The 23086-nt window shown below is 36.2% G+C and overlaps 1 protein-coding gene across 4 annotated transcripts in view; it reads right to left on the bottom strand.

Moving 5' to 3' along the window:
- The window catches only part of Hmgs (hydroxymethylglutaryl-CoA synthase), a 31874-nt gene extending 10132 nt beyond the window's left edge, over positions 1-21742 (bottom strand). Inside the window, exons 1-7 of one of the 4 annotated variants that reach the window (XM_089245462.1) lie at positions 21634-21742; positions 21275-21343; positions 3089-3534; positions 2830-2955; positions 2403-2570; positions 797-956; positions 459-629 (exon numbers count right to left, since the gene is read on the bottom strand). In XM_089245462.1, the coding sequence (XP_089101588.1) occupies positions 459-629; positions 797-956; positions 2403-2570; positions 2830-2955; positions 3089-3527 (1064 nt within the window). In that variant the 5' untranslated portion in view covers positions 3528-3534; positions 21275-21343; positions 21634-21742. Of the gene's footprint in view, positions 1-458; positions 630-796; positions 957-2402; positions 2571-2829; positions 2956-3088; positions 3535-5610; positions 5690-10450; positions 10526-21274 lie in introns of those variants that run through there. The other 3 variants (XM_089245458.1, XM_089245469.1, XM_089245475.1) reach the window with 3 other exon arrangements.
- Positions 21743-23086: the final 1344 nt, after the last annotated feature.

The raw sequence follows: 23086 nt of genomic DNA, 5'->3' as shown, positions 1-23086 counted from the left end.
TGTTCATGATGCCATCATGGAAATACTTGAATTTTCATGTTATGTCAGTATCATGTTGCTGCTTGCCTGCTCTTTTGTACTGAATACTGTAAACCTTTTTTAAAATATTTTGAACACTGGTGGGATAACAAAGTTCGTCCATAAAAAAGGGGGTGACAATAAATGAGGGCATTGAGCTTGAAGAAATTTTAAAAAAGGCTAATTAATTGGCTGTAAGAGGGATGGCCATTAAGAGGGGTTTTACTGTATATATATATATATATAAACATAGTGTGTATCAAATAAAATATCTATTATATATCATTCACAATATCTTGGCTAGATAGCACAATTATAGATGAAAAAACAATTAGTATTGTACACGAGTATTCAAAATATATGAATAACAGACACAAATACTCAAGTAGAATAATCTTTTCAAAACTGAATTTATGTGGGAACACATTTATGAAATATACCTGGAAATATATGAAACAAGGCAGGCGTAAAGGGATGGAGTGTACATGTTCCCAACTTGACTCGCTATAACAAGTCCTGGCCTAGTTTTCTTTTCGAATATTGCTCTGCTGTAGTCCACAAACGCTTTCTCGACATCTTTGTTGAAGTAGGTGTCTTCAAGTTCAAGATCACTGAAAAAAAAATTACTTAGATAATTTACATTATTTATAAAATATTACTTCGTTATATCATTTTTCCAAAATGTTCATCAATATCTATGACTTCTGACATGGTAAATAACAGTGAACTCATTTTTCAATTTTTTTTCTTCATGTAATTAAAGAGCTTAGAAAATTACCCGAATGCTTCCAGACCTCTGTACTCCTCAATTAATTCAGGGTTTGGATTACGCTTGAAATCGTTAAAAGCAAGGCGACCTAAACTCTTTTGTACCAGTTTACAATAAGGAGTATGGAAGAGCACAACATCTAAATCATCCAGACTAAATCTACAATTCCCTGGAATAAAAGAGAAAATAAAAATGAGAATTCTAAAAAACACTTCAAAGAGCAATGAATTTACATGAAATTTCCACCAAAGCGGCCAACAAATATTGTTTTTCACTTGAGCCCAAATGTAGAAAAAAAGTAAAATCCGAGTCTAGGAGTGACAGGGATGTATTACGCCCCTCTTGCGTATACACCTTCCTTTCTTTTTTTCAAACCAGGTCAAACTCTAGTCTATCACCATGGGCTATTTGCTACTAAATGAGTTGGGCCGGAAGTGTGTCAAACAGTCTAAGAGCGTATCTAGTGTTCTGTATGAATTTTTAGTTTTGATATCTATTTTCAAACTATCAGTTAAGCGTAATAATTGAAATATTTGTACCATTGTAGGTCTGTTGCACTCGGTGGCGAGACTTTTGGGGAGATAGACTCACATTCACACTTCATAATAAAAAACCACCCAAAATCCTTTTCCGCCAACAACTACTATGCCACAGCTGGGGTTTTAAACTGGGTCCTCGGGATGCGAGTTCATCACCATGACCACATGATGCACAACTGCTCTTGCGTACAGCAGTACATTTCAGCCGCTGTGGTGGTTCAGTGGTCATAGTGACAGACTCGCGTCGCGAAGTCCCGGGTTTGAATCCCACTTTCATCACAGTGGTACTCGGCTGAAGTTGGTTTTCTGTGGTTCCCAACTTCAAGGCGCGAATACGAGCCGATCTCCCCTTTAAAAAGTCTCTACACAGACAGCAACAGACCTACAAACAGTAAAAATGTAATTCAATCATAACACACCACTCACTTCACTTCTGAAATACAGATGGCAGCACTGAAAAATCAAACAATACTACATACACACTCAGACTGTTAGGTACACACACAGTTACACTTCCAACACAGCTCACTAGGTAGTAAATTGTCCATAGATGGTGATAGACCTGAGTTGTGCTCAGATTGAAAGAAAGTACATATTTCAGAACAGCTTATCCAATTCCCGAACTGCTTCTATATTTGCTTGCAAAAAGTTATTGTGGACTGAAAACTTCAAATTTGATCATTTCTGTTGCACTACGGTTATTTTCTACAAAGGAAGGCTAATTAAATCGGGAGCTACAATTATTGCAGATTCCAAGCAGCAGCCTTTTTTATTTCATTGTGGGACTCCCTGCAGTAGCAATAATATTCTGTGGTCATGCAGTCATTCGTGATGAGGCCTTGGTTCAGGATAGTTTCTGACAAAGAAGAACCAGGTATCGAACTTGCGACACATCTACACATCCTTTGGTACGTTAGGTGAATATCTTATCGACCTGGGCTACCCCGCCCTGTACTGAAACAGTAATAAATAATTTTGTACTAATAAAAATTTTTATGGAAATCAGTTTTACAATTGAATGACTGGAAAGAAGAAAACAAATTTGATTAGATAAATGGTACAGACAGCGCACTAACCTCTTGTCTTCGAAAGAATCTCTGCCTTTCTACAAAATCCTTCATAACACTTGTCAAGGGCTCTGGCATAACTTTTCACAGACAATTTCCCATCAACAACCGGATACTCGCTATTCAAATTTGGTTTATAAAAATCGTACACATGTTCCATATACGTTGATCTCATACCTATGAATGAAGAAAATATTGTTGATTTTCACCTGTTACGGAAAGTATATATATTTTTGGCATCAGTTACGACATTCATACAATCAAATTATGTTAATTTAGTCAGAAACATACGGAAAGAATCACAATTCATCTCTCATTTGAGCAATAATTTGCTTTTTCTGGACTTCATGAAAAACGTAATTACAGAAGTTATAGATAAGCCTAACTGAACCTAATAAATCATGAAAAATTTGTGTATATTTGGATCTACTCCTACCTCTTTCAAAGACTATTGGAGCATTAGGACCAACAAGCATAGCGATAGCACCAGCACCACCAGTTGGCCGAGCATTTCCCTCCGCATAAACTGCTATATCTCCAGCCACAACTAAGGCATAACGACCTTTCAAAATTTAACAACAAAAAATATATCAAGAAATTTTGTTTAAGAACAATAAATAATTTTGTACAAATAAAAATTTCACTGGAAATCAGTATTACAATCGAATGACTGGAAATAAGAAAACACAACCAACCATCCCAGGCACTTGATTCAACCCATGCAACAGAGTTGAAAAGAGCGGCTGTTCCACCATAGCAAGCATTAGTTGAATCAACTCCTTCAACATCGTAGTTCCCACTTTCCTTGAACAACTCCATCAAAACAGTCTTCACACTCTTCGACTTATCGATTATGGTTTCAGTGCCTACCTCAAGACGACCGATCTGAGAATAGCTCAAGCAAGTTTTACGCATCAGGTGCTGCACAACAGTCAAGCACAGAGTGTTTATATCTTCCCTGTCTGAACAAAAACCCATTTTGTCCTGCCCTAGCCCGATGGTGTATTTTCCCTTGGATACATTGTCAAAGTTTTCAAGGTCTGACTGTTCCACATAGTAAGACGGGAAGTAGATCTCCATGGCAATGATCCCAACATCTTCTGGCCAATGGTGTTGCCCATTCATGCCGTTCATGATCGGTCTGAAAATGAAAAAAAAGTCATCATTTGAATAGGTATTAAGCTAACAAAAATAAAAATTGCCAAGTAAAAACAATATTTGACCTTCAAAAATATTGATGTAATCTATCATAAATTTCTCTAGACATCTGACATAGATTTTCTACTAGATCATTTGAAAAGAAATGAGCATAAACAAATACCCCAATGGAAAAATATGAATAAAAACTAAAACAAAATAATATGGGACTCGTTGAAATTTAAAGTTTCCCTATACAACTCATCAATACTAAAAAAAATTTCCAACTAATTACATGATTGCTACAATAATTGTAGTTACTGGTAGATAAATTACTGTATCAACTATACAGGGTGCATAGATAATAGCACGTACAGCATTTTACTAGCAAACTGTTGATTCTAGAGGAATACTTCCAACTGGAAAAAGTATCCAAATAATGTGTAGTACCCAGATATGTCATTCATGTTGCATAGTTATTAAAATAAAAAACTTTTTATGCCACCCGTGTGCCCAAAAACCCAATTAGAAAGTTGTGGGTCTGTCTGTCCTGATGCTATGGCAAAAATAAAAAAATCCACATTTCCAAGTACAATATTTGTTGAGAAATTCAGACTAAAAAAAAAAAGAAGGAAAGTTGGAAAAAACATCAAATTCTAGTAAACCATTTCACCCGTTGGGTTTTTGGGAGTACGGGGACTGTATAATTGTTACTTTTTTATTTTAATAACGACACAACCCCTTGAAACATGAATGATGTATCCGAGTTCAACACATTATTTAGATACTTTTTCCAATTGGAAGTATGCTTCTAAGATCAATGGTTCGCTAGTAACATGTTGTGCTGTTACCTATACACCCTTTATATTCAAATAATTATTTTTACTGGATACCCCTCCCCCTATAACATTAAGAGGAGAACACTGTAAAAAGAGAAATTGTTTAAGGATACATTGAAGGAAGAACTGGGCACCAAAAAAAATCAGCCTTCAAACGGAAGCCCGGCCCTAGAGCTATGGACCCCACATGTTGGGAGACCCCCCAAGGCTGGTATATATTTTACTACTTTAAAAGAATATTATCATATTCTCAAACTAAAACTGGTCATTATGAGATGACTATGCCAAAAAAAATTGTTAAATGTTGACAGATTCTTCAGCCAGACTTTTCATGGGGCCTTCTATAGTGAATTTATAGCACAAAAACGATGGTATTTGTAGAGGCCCCCCCCCCATAACTGGAGCCCAGTCAGCCCCACCCTTGTAGGGGGCTTTGCCTAGGGCTATGCGACCAGTGCGGCCGCAAGCACCACTATATAAGGGGCGCCAAATCAGGGGCAAAAGAAAATGAGAATTGCAGAAAAATGTTGAAAAAATATGTCTGCAAAATTATAACCATGAATGCGTTTGATTAAATGATTTGCAGAGAAAACACCAAATTTTGATGCTTCAATCTAATACTGGGAACACAGCTGCGACAGGTTAGTTTTACTGCTGAACAGGGCTTGACAAATTGAAAAAATTTTAGGCGCCAGCCAAATTTCTTAAAAGCCAATAATGATTTTAATTTGAAGGGAAAAACTGTCCTAAATAATGTTTTTCGACTTTTACATGACTTCATATCCTTTTACTGTGTTAAAAAGACACACTGTCATGAAATCAGAAATTTTTTTTGTCATTCAAAGACTAAGTTGGCAATCACGTACAGAAAATTCAGAATTTATAGTCGCCATGGCGATCAGGGATTTGTCAAGCTCGGTTGTAGAGGCTTTACGCTAGAGGGGGAGAAGAAACTATGTCTCGCACAGGTTTGAATTTTTTTTCAAGCCTCTTCTGATCCCTGAAAGGATCAAACTAATATACGACGAAAATTCCAGAACGGGGGGAAAAAAATGGTCCTATAGAAGGCAGACCCTTTGTAGAGAGGTTCGGCCGTTGAAAAACGCACAATCTTGAACCAACAGCTAATTTTTTTTTTAGTTCGAGATTGCATGTTTAGTCGCATGCAGCCGAAGGGCCGCGAGTCGGACCTTTCAACTACCAATACGGTAATTAAAAAAAAAAACCATTAAAAAACTTACCTAAAATATTCTACAACAAGACCAAAGCATTTAAGTGACGTCCTCTGGAAAATGTCAACTTGAAATGAATCTTTGAAAACCTTCGAAAACTCTTTTATACCATAAAATACAGATTAAAAAAAATCATTCACTACTAACTAACTTTCACAGCGCTCAATACTTTCGACCCGATAAGTCATTTTTAAATCGATGCGGTGAAAGGGAGCAAGCCAATCACAACCGCGAAACCAACACTTCCACTTTTGTTTTCAAAAATCTGAAGGACTGATGATGACTCAATGACGACACAAGCTGAAGTAGCCAACGTGTCTCAAACATCAGGAATGAGTCAGACTTGTCACGGCATAAATTCTTCGAATACATTCGATAATATCATCCTTCCTTCACAATAAATAAAAAAAAAAAAATAACAAATGAGAAATCGTGAGAGATAGCATCAGTTGCACGATAATCATGGATGTCATGACGGAAACCGAACGACAGAAAAACATCTTTATTAGTCCAAAATACCGACAATTTTACGGGAAAATCAGCTTAAATTTTTTCGTGCGTAAGCATCCGTTCACTGTTTTTCCAAGTTCAATCCATGCATTGTTTTAAACTAAACCTCCGAACAGTATCCCTGAGTTGAAATGACAACTCTATCGGCACATCATCGATTTCCTGTAAAGAACACTTTCCCATTAGGTTCGGCGGAAATCTACGAAAAAAGTACACAATTATGACGGTAGCTTATAAAAGATCGATGATACGTGCAATCTGTTGGCATGCACCACAACCCTTACTGGATGCACTCTATAGCAGCCGTGAAGTAGGTTGGCCTAGTAAATTCACCCGTTATAGACTTCCTAAAAAATAGTTTTCATAAGATGTGAATTTTTTTTGCATGCACGCTATTATCAAAAAACTAACGGCCGTCCCGCCTACAGAGTAACTTATCGATAACAAACACCCACGGAACCGAAAATTTCATCCGCTAAAGAGGAGTGTCCGTTATAATGGATATTGAAATACATTGAGGTCCGTCGACATACTAATTTAAAAAAAGTGCCTGCTAACGGGAGGTGTCCGCTAATGGTAGTGCCCATTACAAGAGGCTCCACTGTATTTATACAAGCTTTGATTCATATATTTATGGGCAGCGGAGTTCTAACGGGCGCATAGGAACTCCCAAATATAATTTAACATTTTTATTCAGACTAATTTTTTTTCTTCTATTATCAATAATTAGTATTATTATTGGAAATTCTGCTCAGCGTTTAACTGCTAAGACATTGTTTGCAGAAGTTGAAGAGGGACCCGTAACGTCATCAAACGCGTTAGAAAGGTCCTGTCTATAAGCATAAAACAGTGTTTCTCAAAGTGTGAGTCGCGGTGAGCTGGAGGTATTGATTTGTGTGCCTATTTATATTTTGAAGTGGTTCTTTTATACAAACCCATATATCTACAAAACTATTCTGGGAAGCTGCAGATGAACCATAAATTGGACAGTGGAGCCGCCGGTGACTAAGTTTGAGAACCACTGGTATAAAAGGTCAAGAAACACCGTGTGCATATCACCCAGGAATCCTCCCGAAGCACAATCTAAAATTGCAAGGATCCTGTGAGAAAAATGAGTTCTGCTCAATACCCATTAGAATAACTGGAATTACAATAAAATATTTGATTGGAGATGTTTGAGGAGGAAAAAATTAGAATTGTTAAAACAAAAAGTTCAAGGGGGGGGGGGACGCTAAATCTATTCTTCCCAGGACTCCTTGTGGAATTCTTGAAATAATCATATTTTAAGGAACTTCTACGGTAGTGGTTCTAAACCTTTGTCTTTCGCGGCTTCCCAGAATAGTCTGTCTAACAAAGAACCACTTCATGGTATTCGATAGACACACATTAATACGGACAGCTCACCGTGACGCACATTTTGAGAACCACTCCCTTACGATATAGGGCAACCAACGGTCGGCAACTCGCCGATCGCGGGATCGTTATATGCTGACAGTCTCTTTGAAAATCCTGAAAAAAGTATCCGAAAGCATGCCAAATTAAAAAAATATGAGCATAGCATTTAAAAGATTTGTTATAAACCCATAAAAGATATAACATAATTTTTCCAATAGATTTTTGACCATAGACCTGAGTCGATCTTTGGTTAGCAAAAATTCATGACGTAGATCACCAGGTGAATTTGGTTACCGACCCCTGTGAACAGTGGCGTCGGAGCCGGGGGTGCTCGAGCACCCACGGAAGTTTGTAGAACGGGTCCGATCACCCCCAGAATTGATTCAAGAATAGAAATTTCCTACATGAATCTCAAGACGGGCACCCACAGATTCGAAACACTTCCGACGCCCTTGCCTGTGAAGGGATTTTTTTGGAACATTACCAGAATTCAGTATTTGCTACTGCTGTTCATTAGCTACAATATTTCTCCTTGAACCCCTAACAATACCTCAGAGAAACTCGAGGTTACTCGAAACCTAGGTTGAAAATCTTGTTGTAAGGAAAACAATAAACTCACCGTAAGGGCTTATCTACAGATAAGCAGCAGATTGAATTATCCACCAATGGTTTTTGTCTCCGCACGTGTTAATAATATGTATTCTGAATTCAGACACTGGGTGAGGCTTTTTTTCTGAACCGCAACACCGGAGGAAAAAAAAACAACTAATAATACAGGAAGTGAGTGAACGGTATCCGTCAAAACATGACGAATGAGGAGTAAGTATTTATGCAGTTGTTTGAATCCAAGCCAGCAAAGTTGACCCGAAAGCTGCCGCCAGTCATTATCGATCAGTGCGTCTCACCACTGAGACACACTTTAACGCTCTTTATATGAAAAGGAAGGAATTTGCTGAGCATTGGGGGCACCAGAAAAGTATAAAGTTCATTTTCTATTTGAACCTAAACAAAAGAGGGGGGAAAAAAGCTTTTCACAACTAAAATCACAAACGTAAGTCGAAAACTTCGATCGAGATAATGGATTAATTGGGCAGCATAATCGACGAACACAGCGGCAAAAAAATAGTTTATCGAAAAAAGTTAGATAAATCTGGTGAAAAGTTATGAGATAGAGTGTGTGTATATAGAAAACTCAAGACAGCAGGCCCCATATCATCTCACTTTTAAACATCTTTAATGCAGTGACATTAAAACAATAAGGCACCCCCCCCCGGAAAGATATGCCTCCCTCGAGGATGGGGGCAGGTCTGACAGTGCTTTAGCAATACGGGTTATCTACTGTAGCCGATGTTGGCTCTAGTCTGAAGACAGGAGAAACTACCTTATAGGGGTCATTCAAGTATTACGTCAGCATCGATGGGGGGAAAGGGGGGGGGTTTCCGATATGCTGACTTTTGATGACAAAGGGGGATGGGGGGTTTGGGTGATGCTTACGTCATCAACCACCCTTTATGAAGATATGAAATATTCTTAATGACATCGTATTCGGTGCGTCAAAAACGGAAAAAAACAAAAAAATCTTTCAATAGTTATTGGGCACTTGAACTAACATTCTTCCTATTGATAAGTCCCCTACAGAGCCACTTTAGAGATCTCTAATCTAAATGTTTCACGGATCCTTCAAGTGCTCAGTAACTGTGCCACGCGTCACTCAAGTGATCCGTAATTATGCCACAGATCACTTAAGTAATTTGGGAATGCTCCGCGGGTAACTTGAGTGATGTAGGACCGCACTGGGGGGCCGCTTAAGTGCTTTAAAACTGTGCCACATGCCACTCAAGGGATCTCTAAATGTGCCACGGTTCATTTAAGTGTTCTGGAACTGTGTCGTGGGTTACATAAGTGATCTTTGAGGCCTACTTCAATGATCTGAAAATGTGCCACGGGCAACTTAAATACTCTGGAATTGTGCCACGGGTCATTAAAGCGATTTGTAAATGCGCCGTTTAGTTCATTTTTACAAAGTTGGGTTTGAGGGGCAAGCCACATCAGATAACCTTCAGGGCTACATTTGTTCTGCGGGTCAAGGGTTTACCATACCACACATTGCTTAAAGGGTGGGTCGCAATCAATTTCTTAAAGAGAAATTTTGAGTTCTTACTCTTCAAATAGCATTGAAATTAACAGAAATTGGCCCACTAGTTAAACTGTTGCCACTTGCGGCTCCCTTGCCGCATTTCATGTTCTCCCACGGCTCCCCAGAATGTTCTAATAAAGACTGAATAGGTGCAGATCAATATGGACAGCTCCCCGCGACGCCTCGAAGAGCCTAGCGTCGCACTCTGAGAACCACTGCCCTAGTCATTCTCTCTCATCGTATTTTCACTAAAACTCACCAGGTGGACCTCTTAGATATGTCCTGTTTTTCGAGAATTCGTCACACTGATATTCGAAAGTATTCACGAATTTAATCCTGATGTGAAAATCTTTATTTGATATTGGTCAAGCTCTCTATAGCTAATCAGTCAAAATCGGGAATGATTTAATGAATAACCACAACATCCTATTCTTTCGGATGTGTCCAATTGAAATCGATTTCACGTATGAATACTTGACCCCATGGCACGGATTCCACACAAACACTTTGAGGTTTGGACTCGAAGAGGAGGAAGTATCAAGCTGCTATCTTACCACAAGTCAATTTTTTTTTCTCCTATCCCTCTAACGCATCGCTTGGACAGTTTGTCTTGATCGAAACATGATTATTAGCACGTGCTTTTTTTTTAAATGGGGCATGTTTTAAAAAAAGAACCGTGTTTTATTTATTATTTTTTCAACCCCACTTAATGAAACCAGTAGAACGAATTTAAAATAATACGTCGGGCTCACAAAATGGCGGTATTTTTTTTTAATAAGGAAGCTCAGAGGAAACCGTGACACTGACCTTTCCAGTGGAGAACGCAGTCTGATGGCCCGAACCCCACGACCTTGGGAAACCTGAGGTTATTGGACTGGTATCGCTTGTGTGCTCAGTGGTGGCGGGCTGCTGCTACTACCTCTAGCTCTTGCTGAGAACACACACACACACGCTCTCTGCTGGTGCATGCAGGTGGTGTAATGTTAAGACAAAACGGAAAGAAAAAAAACGCGTTTTCTTTCTTCCGATAGCATACAAAACGCCCCAAAGCCACATCCTATCGCCCTCGATTACAAGATTCCCACAAGAGGCCACCGAGACACGAATTTCGCTGTTTTTTTACCTTTCTTTACCTTCACTACACAGAAATGTGGTCGCTCTCGAGTAAACGTTACGCCGTTTCGATCTCGATTAGAACATCGTTTTCACTGGAAAACCTAATGGATAAACACCCGACCAAGAAGGAAGAACGTTCCAAATCCTCAAAACATTAAGGAAGTTGCCAAGCTTCCTCCAACACAGGAAGCTTAACACACGAAAAATGTATAAACTTTCCAAGGGAATAAAAAAAAAAGCTCCATAGAAAATTTCATAACTTTCGAATATTCCTCATGAGAGATTTCAAGTAGCTTAAATCGAAACCCCAACAAGATATTTAGTCAACCTAAAGGCAATTTTGTAGACCTATCTGCGTATATACATTGCCTATGATTGCTAATGATACACAAATCTTAGACTTCCTAAATGAAAGTCACTAAACAGGGCTTAACAAATCGGGGAAAAACTTAAGCGCCAGTAAAATTTCATAGGCACCAAACATTTTCTTCCCACACAATCGGTTCAAAATAGTACCTTTTTTGTCTTTTACTGGAATTGGGTCTCCCTTTCCATGCTATCAGACAAGACATAATTTCCGATAATTTTGCGCTGTCTCACACTTCAATTATCATACATAAAAGAATTAGGCACCAATGTCAACTTTTTACCCACCATGGAAATCTTTACCCGGATTTGTCCAGCCTTGCACTAAAAATCATAACAAAGACATCAATACGATATAATTAATACCCACACACGGGTATTCATTGGCATACGCAATGAGAAAATCCTGCGTACACCTATGCACACGGGTATACAGTCATTGGCGTACGCAAAGGGGTAGGGGGGTTTGGGGTTCTAACCCCCTCAAGCCTAGATTATAGTGTTATTTTGCAGGAAAAAACGTAACACCACCAACACGTACGCCTATGTATACAGATCAATATATTATTAAAATAAGTGTATATAATCATATACACAGTATGTTTTTTGAAAAGTTAGTCCCCTTGCCGCATTTTACTGGGCGAACCATTGATCCTAAAGGCATACTTCCAATTACAAAAAGTATTCAAATAAAGTGTAGAACTCAGATACGCCATTCATGTTGCAAGGGATGGCATAGTTAAATATAAAATATAAAAATACTGTTTTTGTTGACTTCAGGAAAGACGGACGGGGCAACAATTTTCTTGCTGGGTTATTTAGAACAGGGTGTCTGTATAAAAAGTTAATTATTATCATGTTAAAAACTACGAAACGTCCTTGTAGCATGAATGATGAATCTGAGTTCTACACATTATTTGGATACTCTTTCTAATTAGAAGTATGTCTCTAGGATCAACGGTTCTCCAATGAAATGTGGCAAGGAGCGGAGAAATCATGTAATCAACCTGTATACAAGAGAATGACTAAAACACGTGGCACAGCAAAACCTCAACTTGCTGAGCAACTTAAGCTCAGTAACCGTCAGTATTCTCCAATGCGCATCTAGATGAGCGATTCACACACACGCATCAAAATTCAATTTTACTCCTCAGAATTTCATTGAGGAGTGAAATACTCCTTCAAATTTTAGGTATTTCTTTATATGGAGTTATTTTTCATTGATAAAAACAAACCCCTTAAAATTTTGCGGAAAGCAGCTCCAGTTTATGAAGTAATTATAGAAAGTCTGTATTTTCGCTTTCATTCATTTGTGATACTTTGACATGAACAACACGAGCATGCACATCAATCTTTTGTTTAAACCATGTAAAAGGAAGGAACTTATATGCTATTTGAACTATCTTGTGATTACTGTTATGTTACACTTTACTTTTTAGTCCTTGCTATTCAACAATAGTTATAGATTATCTTTGATTCTGGATAATCAAGGCTGAACTGTAGTATATATATTTTTATAATTCTCAATCAGGATGTGATGAATATATACAGCAAAACCCATTAAATACAAAAGTTAATTTAAATATTGGAAAAATATTTTCTGAAACACAATGGTCAGGCACAGATTTTTATGAGTATATTATCATAATGTATGACTGGGCTTGACGAATCGCAAAAAAACCTAGGTGGCAGAACAATTTTTAGGAGCCAACATTTTTTTTTTTCTTTTACTCAAGAAAAACAGGTTCAAAATACTGTTTCTTTTTACTTTTCCAGGGCATAATGACCCCATGTTGGCAGATATGTACTGATATAAATCCCAAACATTTTTGTGCTGTTCTTTAATTTAGTAACTACACAAAGAAAACTTTAGGCACCAATACCAAGTTTTCTAGTCGCTATGACAAGCTGGTGCCTAGAATTTGTCAAGCCCTGATGTATGAAGATCAAATATGTTTTGAATGCATCTATCAAAAATTATACATATATGCCTACAACAGGGATAGACAAATCTATTGTCTAACATACCTAGAGCACATAGAAAAAAAAATACATGTACGGTCAAAATTTCTATCACATGATTAAATATTGATTCAAGTATCATTATGTATTATTCATCAAGTACGGGTTATTTCAAGTTTGGAATGTAAATTTTGTCCAGCCCTAGCGTACACACACAAACGGGACTCAGAATCCCAAATAAATCACAAGTAAACTGAATGATATTGAACAAATGAAATCATTCAAAACAAAATTTCTGCCTACATCAATATGCATTTCAATGCACTACTAAGTACTTTCAAGAGTAGACCATATCTTTGCTGAAAGGGAATGATTTCTTACCATACTTTTGAATCATATTTAACAGGAAAAAGAATCCCCTAAATTAATGGAAGAACTTTTTGTTTATAAAACATCTCAAATAATGTTTTGTATGTAGAGGAGAGTAAAAAAGTATGGGACAGAGTGGGAGGAGTGGGTCAGTTGCTTTTACACATTAATAAATTGATTTTTTTCTGTTTTTTCCAATGTATGGAGGTGTTAATGTTTCACATTTATTGCCAACAAACTTTTCTTGTATTATAAATTGAAAAAAAAAATCATTTTTTATATTCAAAAGTAACTGAATACATTTAATTTTATGTACAAGTAATTTTTTAGTTTTATTACTTTTTGAATGCAAATTGGGTGGGCAGTAGTTAAAGATGATCAATTCTGAATACATTCAAGCAGTGACATTCAGCCTAAAAACTGTGGTTTGTGTTTGAGACTATTTTTTATTTATGAATCCATTCAGGAATTGAATTCCAATAGAGGAAGGAATGGGACATCCGTAATTTAATTAGTGTAATTAGCTTAAAAATATTTGATACTCTGTGACTATTAAATAGTTCTTTTATTTAAAACATGGTTTCTTAACCGGGGTCCATGGACCCCTAGGAGGCTCTTGAGCTTAATCAAGAGAAAATTCACCTAAATACACTTTTTCATACATCAAACGAAATTAAGTGTATTCATAATTTCATCGAGGAATTGGCAGTTTTGCCATTTCCCTTCAGTATGCAGTTGGATGAAACTGCATACTTCTCTCAATGTTGCCAGCTTCTTGTTTTTTCTCGCTATGTGCATGTCGGAGCCATGAAAGAATTCTTATTTTGTGAGCATCTTTCGGAAACTACACATAAATGCTATAAATGTTTTGAAATGGTAAAAACTTTTTTCACAGACAAAATTTTGATTGGAAAGAGAAAGTTCTTTCAATCTGCATTGATGGAGCTCCTGTGATGCTTGGTAATAAATCTGGTTTTGATAATTACCGTATATATTCGTGCATAAGCCGAGTTTTTTTGTGGAAAAATTCGTTCCTCAAGTGGGGTGGGGGGGGGGGGGTCGGCTTATACTCGGGTCAGTTTTTGATGAGAAAATATCGACCCCGCACAATCAGTAGTCATTTTTATAGCAGTGTTCGAGAAACCGCATTATTGGTATGGGATATGTTCAACCCCCGAAAATGTCAAAGACGAGGCAAAGAAATCTAAAACATCATTGACTTTGATACCAGGTGAGCTAATGAAGATTGTAAAGCCTTATGTAAGCATCAACAAGCCTTTCAAAGACTGTTTGAGGAATTTGTGGATCGAATGGATGAGTTCCGATAATAAAGAAACCACAAAAGGTGGTGCCTCGAAGAAACCTGACATCCGCTTAGTGTTCCAATGTGTACATGAGGCGTGGAATTCTGTCTCCACCAAAATTATCATCTGATCCTTCAAAAAGTGTTGCATCAGCAATGCGATGGACGGAACTGAAGATGATATCCTCTTTGAAAGTGACAATGGCGATGACAGCGCACCCATCATAGGGGCGATGCCGCACTTTCTATGATGATCTGATGGATCACGATGAGCTTGGAGACTCAGAAGAAACGGTTTAAAAAGTTTGAATCATTTTCTGTTGTAAATTTCTGTAAGCTATTCATTTTGCATGGGAATATAAGAATTTTTTTTCTCTGAAATGCACGGGTTTTCAATTCATTGCGGTTTTGGTGGTCCTGAAGTAGGGGGGTTGGCTTATACACGAGTATATACGGTAGGTGAAAAGAAGCTTCTCTTATTGCTTTTTGCACAGATATGCACTGGCAACAAAGACTTTTTCACCAACTCTAAAGGAAATTTTGTCAATAGTTAATAGAAGTTTACTTCATCAGTAGAAGGTCTTTGAATCATCAAATTTTTAAAAGATTTTATGTAAAAAAATAACACAGTATATAGTGGAAAGTGTTTAAAATACATATATAATGTGGATTTAATTTTATTTATCGCTCGCATGCACACTTTTTATTCTTCAGGAAACATCTGATGTCTCCACAAAAATTTTAATCCAACAACTGTCACTACTGATTTACAGTCATAAACAAATTTTGATAATGCCGAAATGTTCAACCTTGAACATATATCCAGTCCCTTGTGATTCCGCTTGACACCGGGATTACACTATAAAAGTTTGATAAAAATTATTTTATAAAACTTGAAAATGCAACCAATAAACATATCAGTTACATTCGAGAAAATGTAAAAAAACAGACTTATTGGATGTTTTTCAAATTTTGTAAATGATCTTTTATCAAAATTTATAGTGTTATGACGACCTCAAACAAGTTTTACTGTGTATTTCAAAGATGTCGAAGAAGTAACACACTCATTACATGACTGCTTCTTAATTTTTATTTTATTATATTTTATGTGTGTTTAAAAGTGCTTTTTAGAGGGGGGGGGGGGGAGGTCCATGGTCTTCACTCAACTGATATAAGGGGTCCATAGAACTAAAAAGGTCAAGAATATCGCTGCGCTGATTTAGAGACATTTCACGCTTGTTCATGAATCTGTAAATTACCAGTGTTTTTGAACAGATACAATTTTTTTTCCTTCACATTTTTCATATTAAAGGATATAATTTTATTTAAATCTGGTCAAAGGAATATAATTTTTCAAAGCTTTATCAATATTGTGGTTAGTAATTTAAATAGTTCTTTTAACTTTTAGTTTAATTTAAATTATCACACTTCAATATGAATTAAATTTTTGTTTTAATGATTGTCTCATTCCTCCCACATGGGAGGGAAAAATGGGACAATTATTTTCACAAATTTAAAGTTCTCCTAAAAAGAAAATGTTACTTATTTTATTTTGAAGTGATATATATTTTTCCTCATTCCAAAAGTGATTACACCATTTTATAATTTACAAAAAATATTTTTAAAATATTTTTGTGAAAAGTGTCCTATTCCTCTTCCCTTTTACTTTCTATAAAGGATGTTATACTGTGAAACGTATAACAATCTTTTATTTTCATAACATGTTTGTGCGATTTGTACAAGGAAATTAATAGTGTTACAGTAACAATTGTTTTTATGAAGCTATGCAGCTAAAAAATATTGTTAAGGAAAAAATAAATTTAACAACATATTTAACAACCTAAGCCTTCTGGTTTTTGGCTGTATATATCACAATTTCTTGCATATAATGTGCAGATTAGAATTTCACTACACTGAGGAAAAATGTAATCATATAATTTACAGCAGCATGTAATACGCATAGGAAAATATCATTAATTGTAATCAAATCTTGAGATATGGTAGAGGTGGTTACAGGGTTCCCAGTTAAACCTGCTTGATCATTTCCCTGATCGAAAATCCTGCAGAAAGACAGTTCAAAATCTTAACTTTCAAATGTTTTTAGAATTTGTTATTCACAGAAATTTTTCTCAACTTTTGTCAAATAATTGACGCTTTCCTAACTTTCCCTGACTTTCCAGATTGCTAAGGACCTAGTGTTATCTTTTCAACATGAATAAATCTTTGAAATCATTCGACAATACTGAATGCATTCCCAAAAAATTGTGTAACAAAATTCTTTAAACGCCCATATCTCAGGAAGTATTCAGAATATACCAGTGTTTTTGATGTTGGTCGGTAGATCTCATTAAGACAAATGTACTGGTATCACTCTGGTTTTAACATCCTTTCCTGATTGGGCACCAGGCTTGCGGCCCACTTTCGTACAAAATTGTTTTACCCTATATCTCAGGCAGTTTGAAATACAAATGAAAGCCAATTGCAGAGTCTCTTAGATATTTGGAAAAAACAAATCTGATAACACTTTAAGGATGATGATATCTCTTCCAGACCGAGCAACAGGCCTGCAGCCCTCACTCATAATGAAACTTATTTATCCACATCTCAGGAAGTTTGCAATGCAAATAGATGGCAATGGCATCCTCTTTTAGGTATTACAAAGAAAAATTCAATGATACAAAATTTTATTAAGTCAGCAACCTACCTACCATGTGATTCAGGACACAAAAAACGCATTTGCATCAAAGCTTGTGGCCATGTCTTTGACATAGTCTACCCTGAATTTTTTGTAGGAAAAATGCCGATTTTTATGCTCACAACCATACACCATATCTATAAATATTTCATTTTTCAATAAATATTGATTTATATACTTTTTTTTAAATATTGAAGTGTTAATATTAGGGTAAATTTTTCCTTTTCGTTTCCACATTGGACAGGTTCTATTTAATCCAGGTTTTTTTATGCGTATTTTGGCATTGAAATCACTGGACTATGATTTTTTCTGCTGAAGACATGTTTCTGCTTAATACAGGTTCCGTTGAAGACAGGTTTTACTGTATTTTGAATTAGTATATAACATGATGAGAAAATAACTTTTTTGTATATTGTTTCATTTTTAAATGCCAATTTATTATGATTGAAACAAAATATTAATTATAATCTGAAATTTTGAATTTTTCGACATAAAAAGAGTCAAAAACAGATAATATATAGTTTTATGGTTCATTTTATATATACTACTGATTACCCGTGTCCAATATCTTAAGCAAAATAGAGTTGTTTCTTCAAAATTCAGTATGGGTGATGGGGGAATCAGGGTTGTGTTCTGGACCTCAGAAACTAACTCAGTATTATAACAGTAAAAAACTCTCGATGTCAACGTTGTCAAATTGGTTTTTTTCTCAACTTGATAGATATGTTAAATAAAACAACTTACTTTTATGTAAATTAAAAGTGTTTTACATTTTGAATTACCATGTAATTACAGAGTAAAAAATTTATGTTTGAAGTTTTCTATCTGTTCAAAATTTTATTCTCTAGTATAAATTCTCATGCAGCATCTGTTAATGCACTAATTAAACTCACATGTATTCTCATCTAAAAATTTTTTCGGCTCGGATCACATGAATCCAAAGTTTTAAAGAGTATTTTTAATCAAAGCAGAGCTGGCAGGAGTTGATACCCAAAGCATCGTTTTGGACGTTTAGGTACAGCTTCAACTGGAAGACCATTGCATTATAAATGTTAGTTAGTAAATATACCATATCATAGCCTTAGTCATTCTTACTTTTGCGCTAAGAATAAGTTATAGGAGTTTTTTAAGTACCATATACAATCAGTACTGCCAAATTAAAGGAAACTCTAATCCTACAATTTATATCTTGATTACTAGATATATATTCTAATGTTATGCACAATAAAAGTATAGTTTTAATTATCAATGTGAACGCTAGGACTGACTCTCGTTTTAAGTATCAGTGATTATCTAGATAATTTAATAACAGAAATCAATCAGATATCAATAACAACAAATCATTACATATATGGCATAAAAAAACTTTTAAACACCTATCTGTAATGAACAGCAGATGTTTATATCAATACGTATACAGTGATATAACAGCAGTTGAAGAAATATTAGAAGGTCGAGAATCATCTTGAATTGAAGAATATCAAATACAGTGTATCCTGCTTGGTATGACTTACACTTTTGTGTGTGTGTGTGTGTCCCAATTCTACGTAATTCACATTAAGATTTCCCACTCAAAACATTTTCCTGCTGTAGTTCCACAGTTTTTCCTTCAGCTATTGTTATGCTCTATATTCAAATTCTATATTTTACAGGGGGGAAAAATATTGTCCAAAATAATTCTGTACAGAGCAGAAATTATTTTACAATCATATCAAGTATTTAGTATATGTATAGCCTAACATAGTCACTTCAAACATTACATGCAACCAATGAGTATGCATGTGTATTTCAATGGGAATTTTTATATCAAAAGGCAATATTTAAGGTTTTTGACAGGATTTCCAATGGAGATATTTTTCAAAACCCTGTCATGTGTCAAAATCAGCCACCCCTGGGGTCATCCATACACACACAACAAGTTCCGGCATGTAAGGATTTGTTAGAAATTCTGCAGAGGAATGTGTATAAGGTGAAAGTATGGTTAAGTAGTAGTAGTAAAACTTTTCATAATAGTGTTTTCTATGTGTGTACAAATCACATATATCAGGTTGCTGTGGCAACTGGAAAATCGGTATATTGGTGCGTGCTTAAAATTTTCTGTACGTGATTGCTAAATTGTAATCTATGAATGAAAAAAAAAAAAAAAAAAATCAGATTTTATGACATGTCTTATAACATAGGAAAAGGATATGAAGTCCTGGAAGAGCCAAAAAACATTATTTTGGACCATTTTACTTGAGATTAAAATCATTCTTGGCTCTGATAGGATGGAGCTTAAATTTTTTTGATTGGCCATGCCCTGGATAATTACAAAGAAACTTGCAAAAAATTAATGTTGAATGATTCTCAATGTACCACAAACATCTACTTCCACTGGAACTACAGTGGATCTTGCTTATAATGTTCCAGATTAGAACATTTTCCCACTTGGTACGACTTATTTGACTTATTTCCGTGGTTGCCCACTCTAACAATACTCATTGAGATTTCCCGTTTGAAGCATTTTTCTACTGAAAACATTTCTTCATGAAGGTTTTCGAAAAACCTTATGAACATGGTCCTTTGTATATGAAATATATTTTTTTACCCTTGGCAACTACTAACTTATTCCGCTACTTTTAATGCTAATAGTCTTGTCATCCCTATTTTTTTGTGCTGGAGTTTTGAATCTTTTCCTGTAAAGTGTAGGGTGGGAAAAATCCCTTTCTATGAGGTTGTTCCTTTGTTTTTGCTCATCATTAAAAAGAACACAAATGAAAAGGGAGCCATGACAAATGGTTGGAGGGGGGTCACCAAGAGATGTGGAAAAAGAAGCAGAAATACAGATGTAATGAAACAAATCTTTGAAGCGGAATAGTGGGGAAAACAGTGTGGTTTATTTCCACAATCTTAGTAGCATTGTCCAGCTACTGGCGGCACTGATCCAGAAATAAATGTTGTTATAAAGTATGGAGCTACCTGGCATGGTGTGGAGGAGCCTTAAGAGAAGGGTGGGCTCACAAAAATGAGATCTGGTTGAAATTTTTGAAAGCATGCATGCAAATTTGCAGGCTAGCATTTTCAACCAGCTAGAGCCTCAGAAACATTAGCCTGCTTGGTACATAAGATGGCCCTGCCCAAGACCATCTTAATTCATGGCCTTCTCCCCCAGGCATGGCTCTGGGACCATAGAGCTCATCTTTAGGCACCCTATGGGTTAGGAATCAGAGCTATGGGGAGCCTAATGATGAGATGTGGTGATTTTTTAGAGTACACATGTAAATATGTAAGTAACTTCTTGCTAAGTATAGGGGCCTAGTATGCATTGTGGCACCTGACGTGGAGACAGTCCCATATAAAGCCTCCGCAAGGGGAAAGTTTGTTGTATGTTAGCCCAGAGGTCTTGATATCAACTAAATTTATAAAAATTCTTATTAAATACAAATTTAATGTAAAAAAACCAATTCAATAAGTGGAATGAGGGGTTTCCACTCCCTTTAAAGAGTAAAGAGCTCTGGACATACAGATGAGGAGGGGGGGGGGCCACAAGAAGGAAACAAAGGTAGCCCATGAGCCAAAAAATAGTTACTTAACACTGATCTGATGAATATTCATTGTAATGTGCTATGTAATTTACCATTTCATCATTCTTTTCATATGAAATAATATAAATTCTAAAAGATTACCTTAGATGCCCTTAAGGTACATGCACAAGGGCATTCATTTGGGATCCACACATGGCAATATTTTAATACTAAATGGCAATGTCAACAAAACTAGGGGTCAACGCGCTCCAGCTAAATAAAATAAAAATGTAAGCAATAACAAATAATAAACTTACCGTCAACTAAAATGTAGCTTGTTTCAGGTATGCCAAGGATGATGATGTATACAAATCTTGAACACGTCACTGCAAAAAAATAAAATAATAATAAACGTTTCTCTCCTCCGCTACAGCAACATTTAATATTTTGACCTCTGGATGAATTTATTCCTTGGATGAATGATTAGTAGGATTGTAACAATTGTATACACCACACATACACACGGTTGAATTTTTTGTTGTAGTAGTAATAATAATAATAATAATAAATAACAACAAGGATGAGTTCTGCTACAAACAGGAAGAAGAGAGAGAGAGAGATTGCAATAGATGATGATCTTCTGCTACGGTGAGTAAAAGAGAAACAAAAAAAAAACCTCCGCGGGCGATGAATTTTCAAAGTCACGGCCAACTCATGAACCTCCAAAACATTTTTCGAATCACATCCCGTATATGACGTAACCCGCTGCACCTCATATACAGCCACGGAGGGGGGAAGGGAATAAAAAAATAAATTCATTTCATCGTCGTCACTTCCTTTTAACTTCGTGCTGTTGCCAAGCACCGATGCCACAAAACTTACTTTCGCTTCGATGAATAATTCGTCTGCATTTAATTTGAATAATAAATTATGGCATGTTTTGTCGTCTGCTTGATTTTAAACAGAAAATTATGGAGATGATGGGTGAAAAATCACATCTAGATGAACCAAGAGCCAAAATGTATTCCGTAACTGACCATATTTTCTCGAGGAAAAATACGGAAGATTGTTTAGCTGACCATATTTCTTTGAAAAAAACGTAAATTATTGCCAAAAATAATGCCGAAGGTTAGAAAAGTTGCTAATTAGGGGCCGTTCAAGTATTACGTCAGTAAATTTTTGCCATTCCGACCCCCCTCTCCCTCCTTGTCAGTAAAACTGTGACCTCTTCCGTCAGCACCATCGAGGAGAAATAAAGTAATTTATTTATTTATTTCTCCTCTAAGGTCAGCACCGTCCCCTATCTCCTAACGCATATTGGTGGGATCAGAAACGGGCGCTGGACGGGGGACATGGGGGCTTGCGGTCCTCCCTCCCCAGATGAAAAAATTAATATTTTTTAATTTAAAAATACTTGAAAAAATTAAAATTTCGAAAGAAAATGCCTTTGTGTGTTATTATAATCGATTTCTGTTAATTCAATGCTATTTGAAGGGTAAGAACTCAAAATTTCTCTTTAAGAAATTCATTGAGACCCAACCTTTTATGGTAAACCGTTGACCCGCGGAGCAAATGTGGCCCCGAAGATTATCTGATGTCGCTTGCCCCCTCAAATCTAATTTCGTAAAAATGAACTGAGCGGCGCAGATCGCTTAAATGACCCGTGGCACAATTCCAGAGCATTTAAGTGGCCCGTGGCACATTTTCAGATCATCGAAGTAGGCCCGCGGCACATTCAAAGATCACTTAAGTAACCCGCGGCACAGTTCCAGAACACTTGAATGATCCGTGAAGTGGCTCTGTAAGGGATTAGGGAGAATGTTAGTTCAGGTGCCTGTGTATAAGCTGACTATATTTTCTCGAGAGAAATACGGGACATCGAAATTCCAAATACGGGAAAATACGGGACATCGAAAATTATCGCCAAAAACGATGCCAAAACCAAACAAAGTTGCTAAATATTGTTGAAATTACGGAAAAATCACAATGGCGGGAAATGATGCAAAACTGCAAATTGCAGTGGATAAAAATGTATTCCACTAAAAAAAAAAAACGTTTACCCAGGCAAATGTGGGAGATTAATATTCTCATATATAGTTGTAATTATCATAAAATAATTTATGAGTTGA

Source organism: Pholcus phalangioides, unplaced genomic scaffold (assembly GCF_987345545.1).
Source record: "Pholcus phalangioides strain wild (caught in Gottingen) unplaced genomic scaffold, Ppha-v1.0 ptg000003l_1, whole genome shotgun sequence".
NCBI classification, from domain to species: domain Eukaryota; kingdom Metazoa; phylum Arthropoda; class Arachnida; order Araneae; family Pholcidae; genus Pholcus; species Pholcus phalangioides.
Note: the sequence above shows the minus strand (reverse complement) of the source record. Positions and strands in the feature narration are given on the sequence as shown.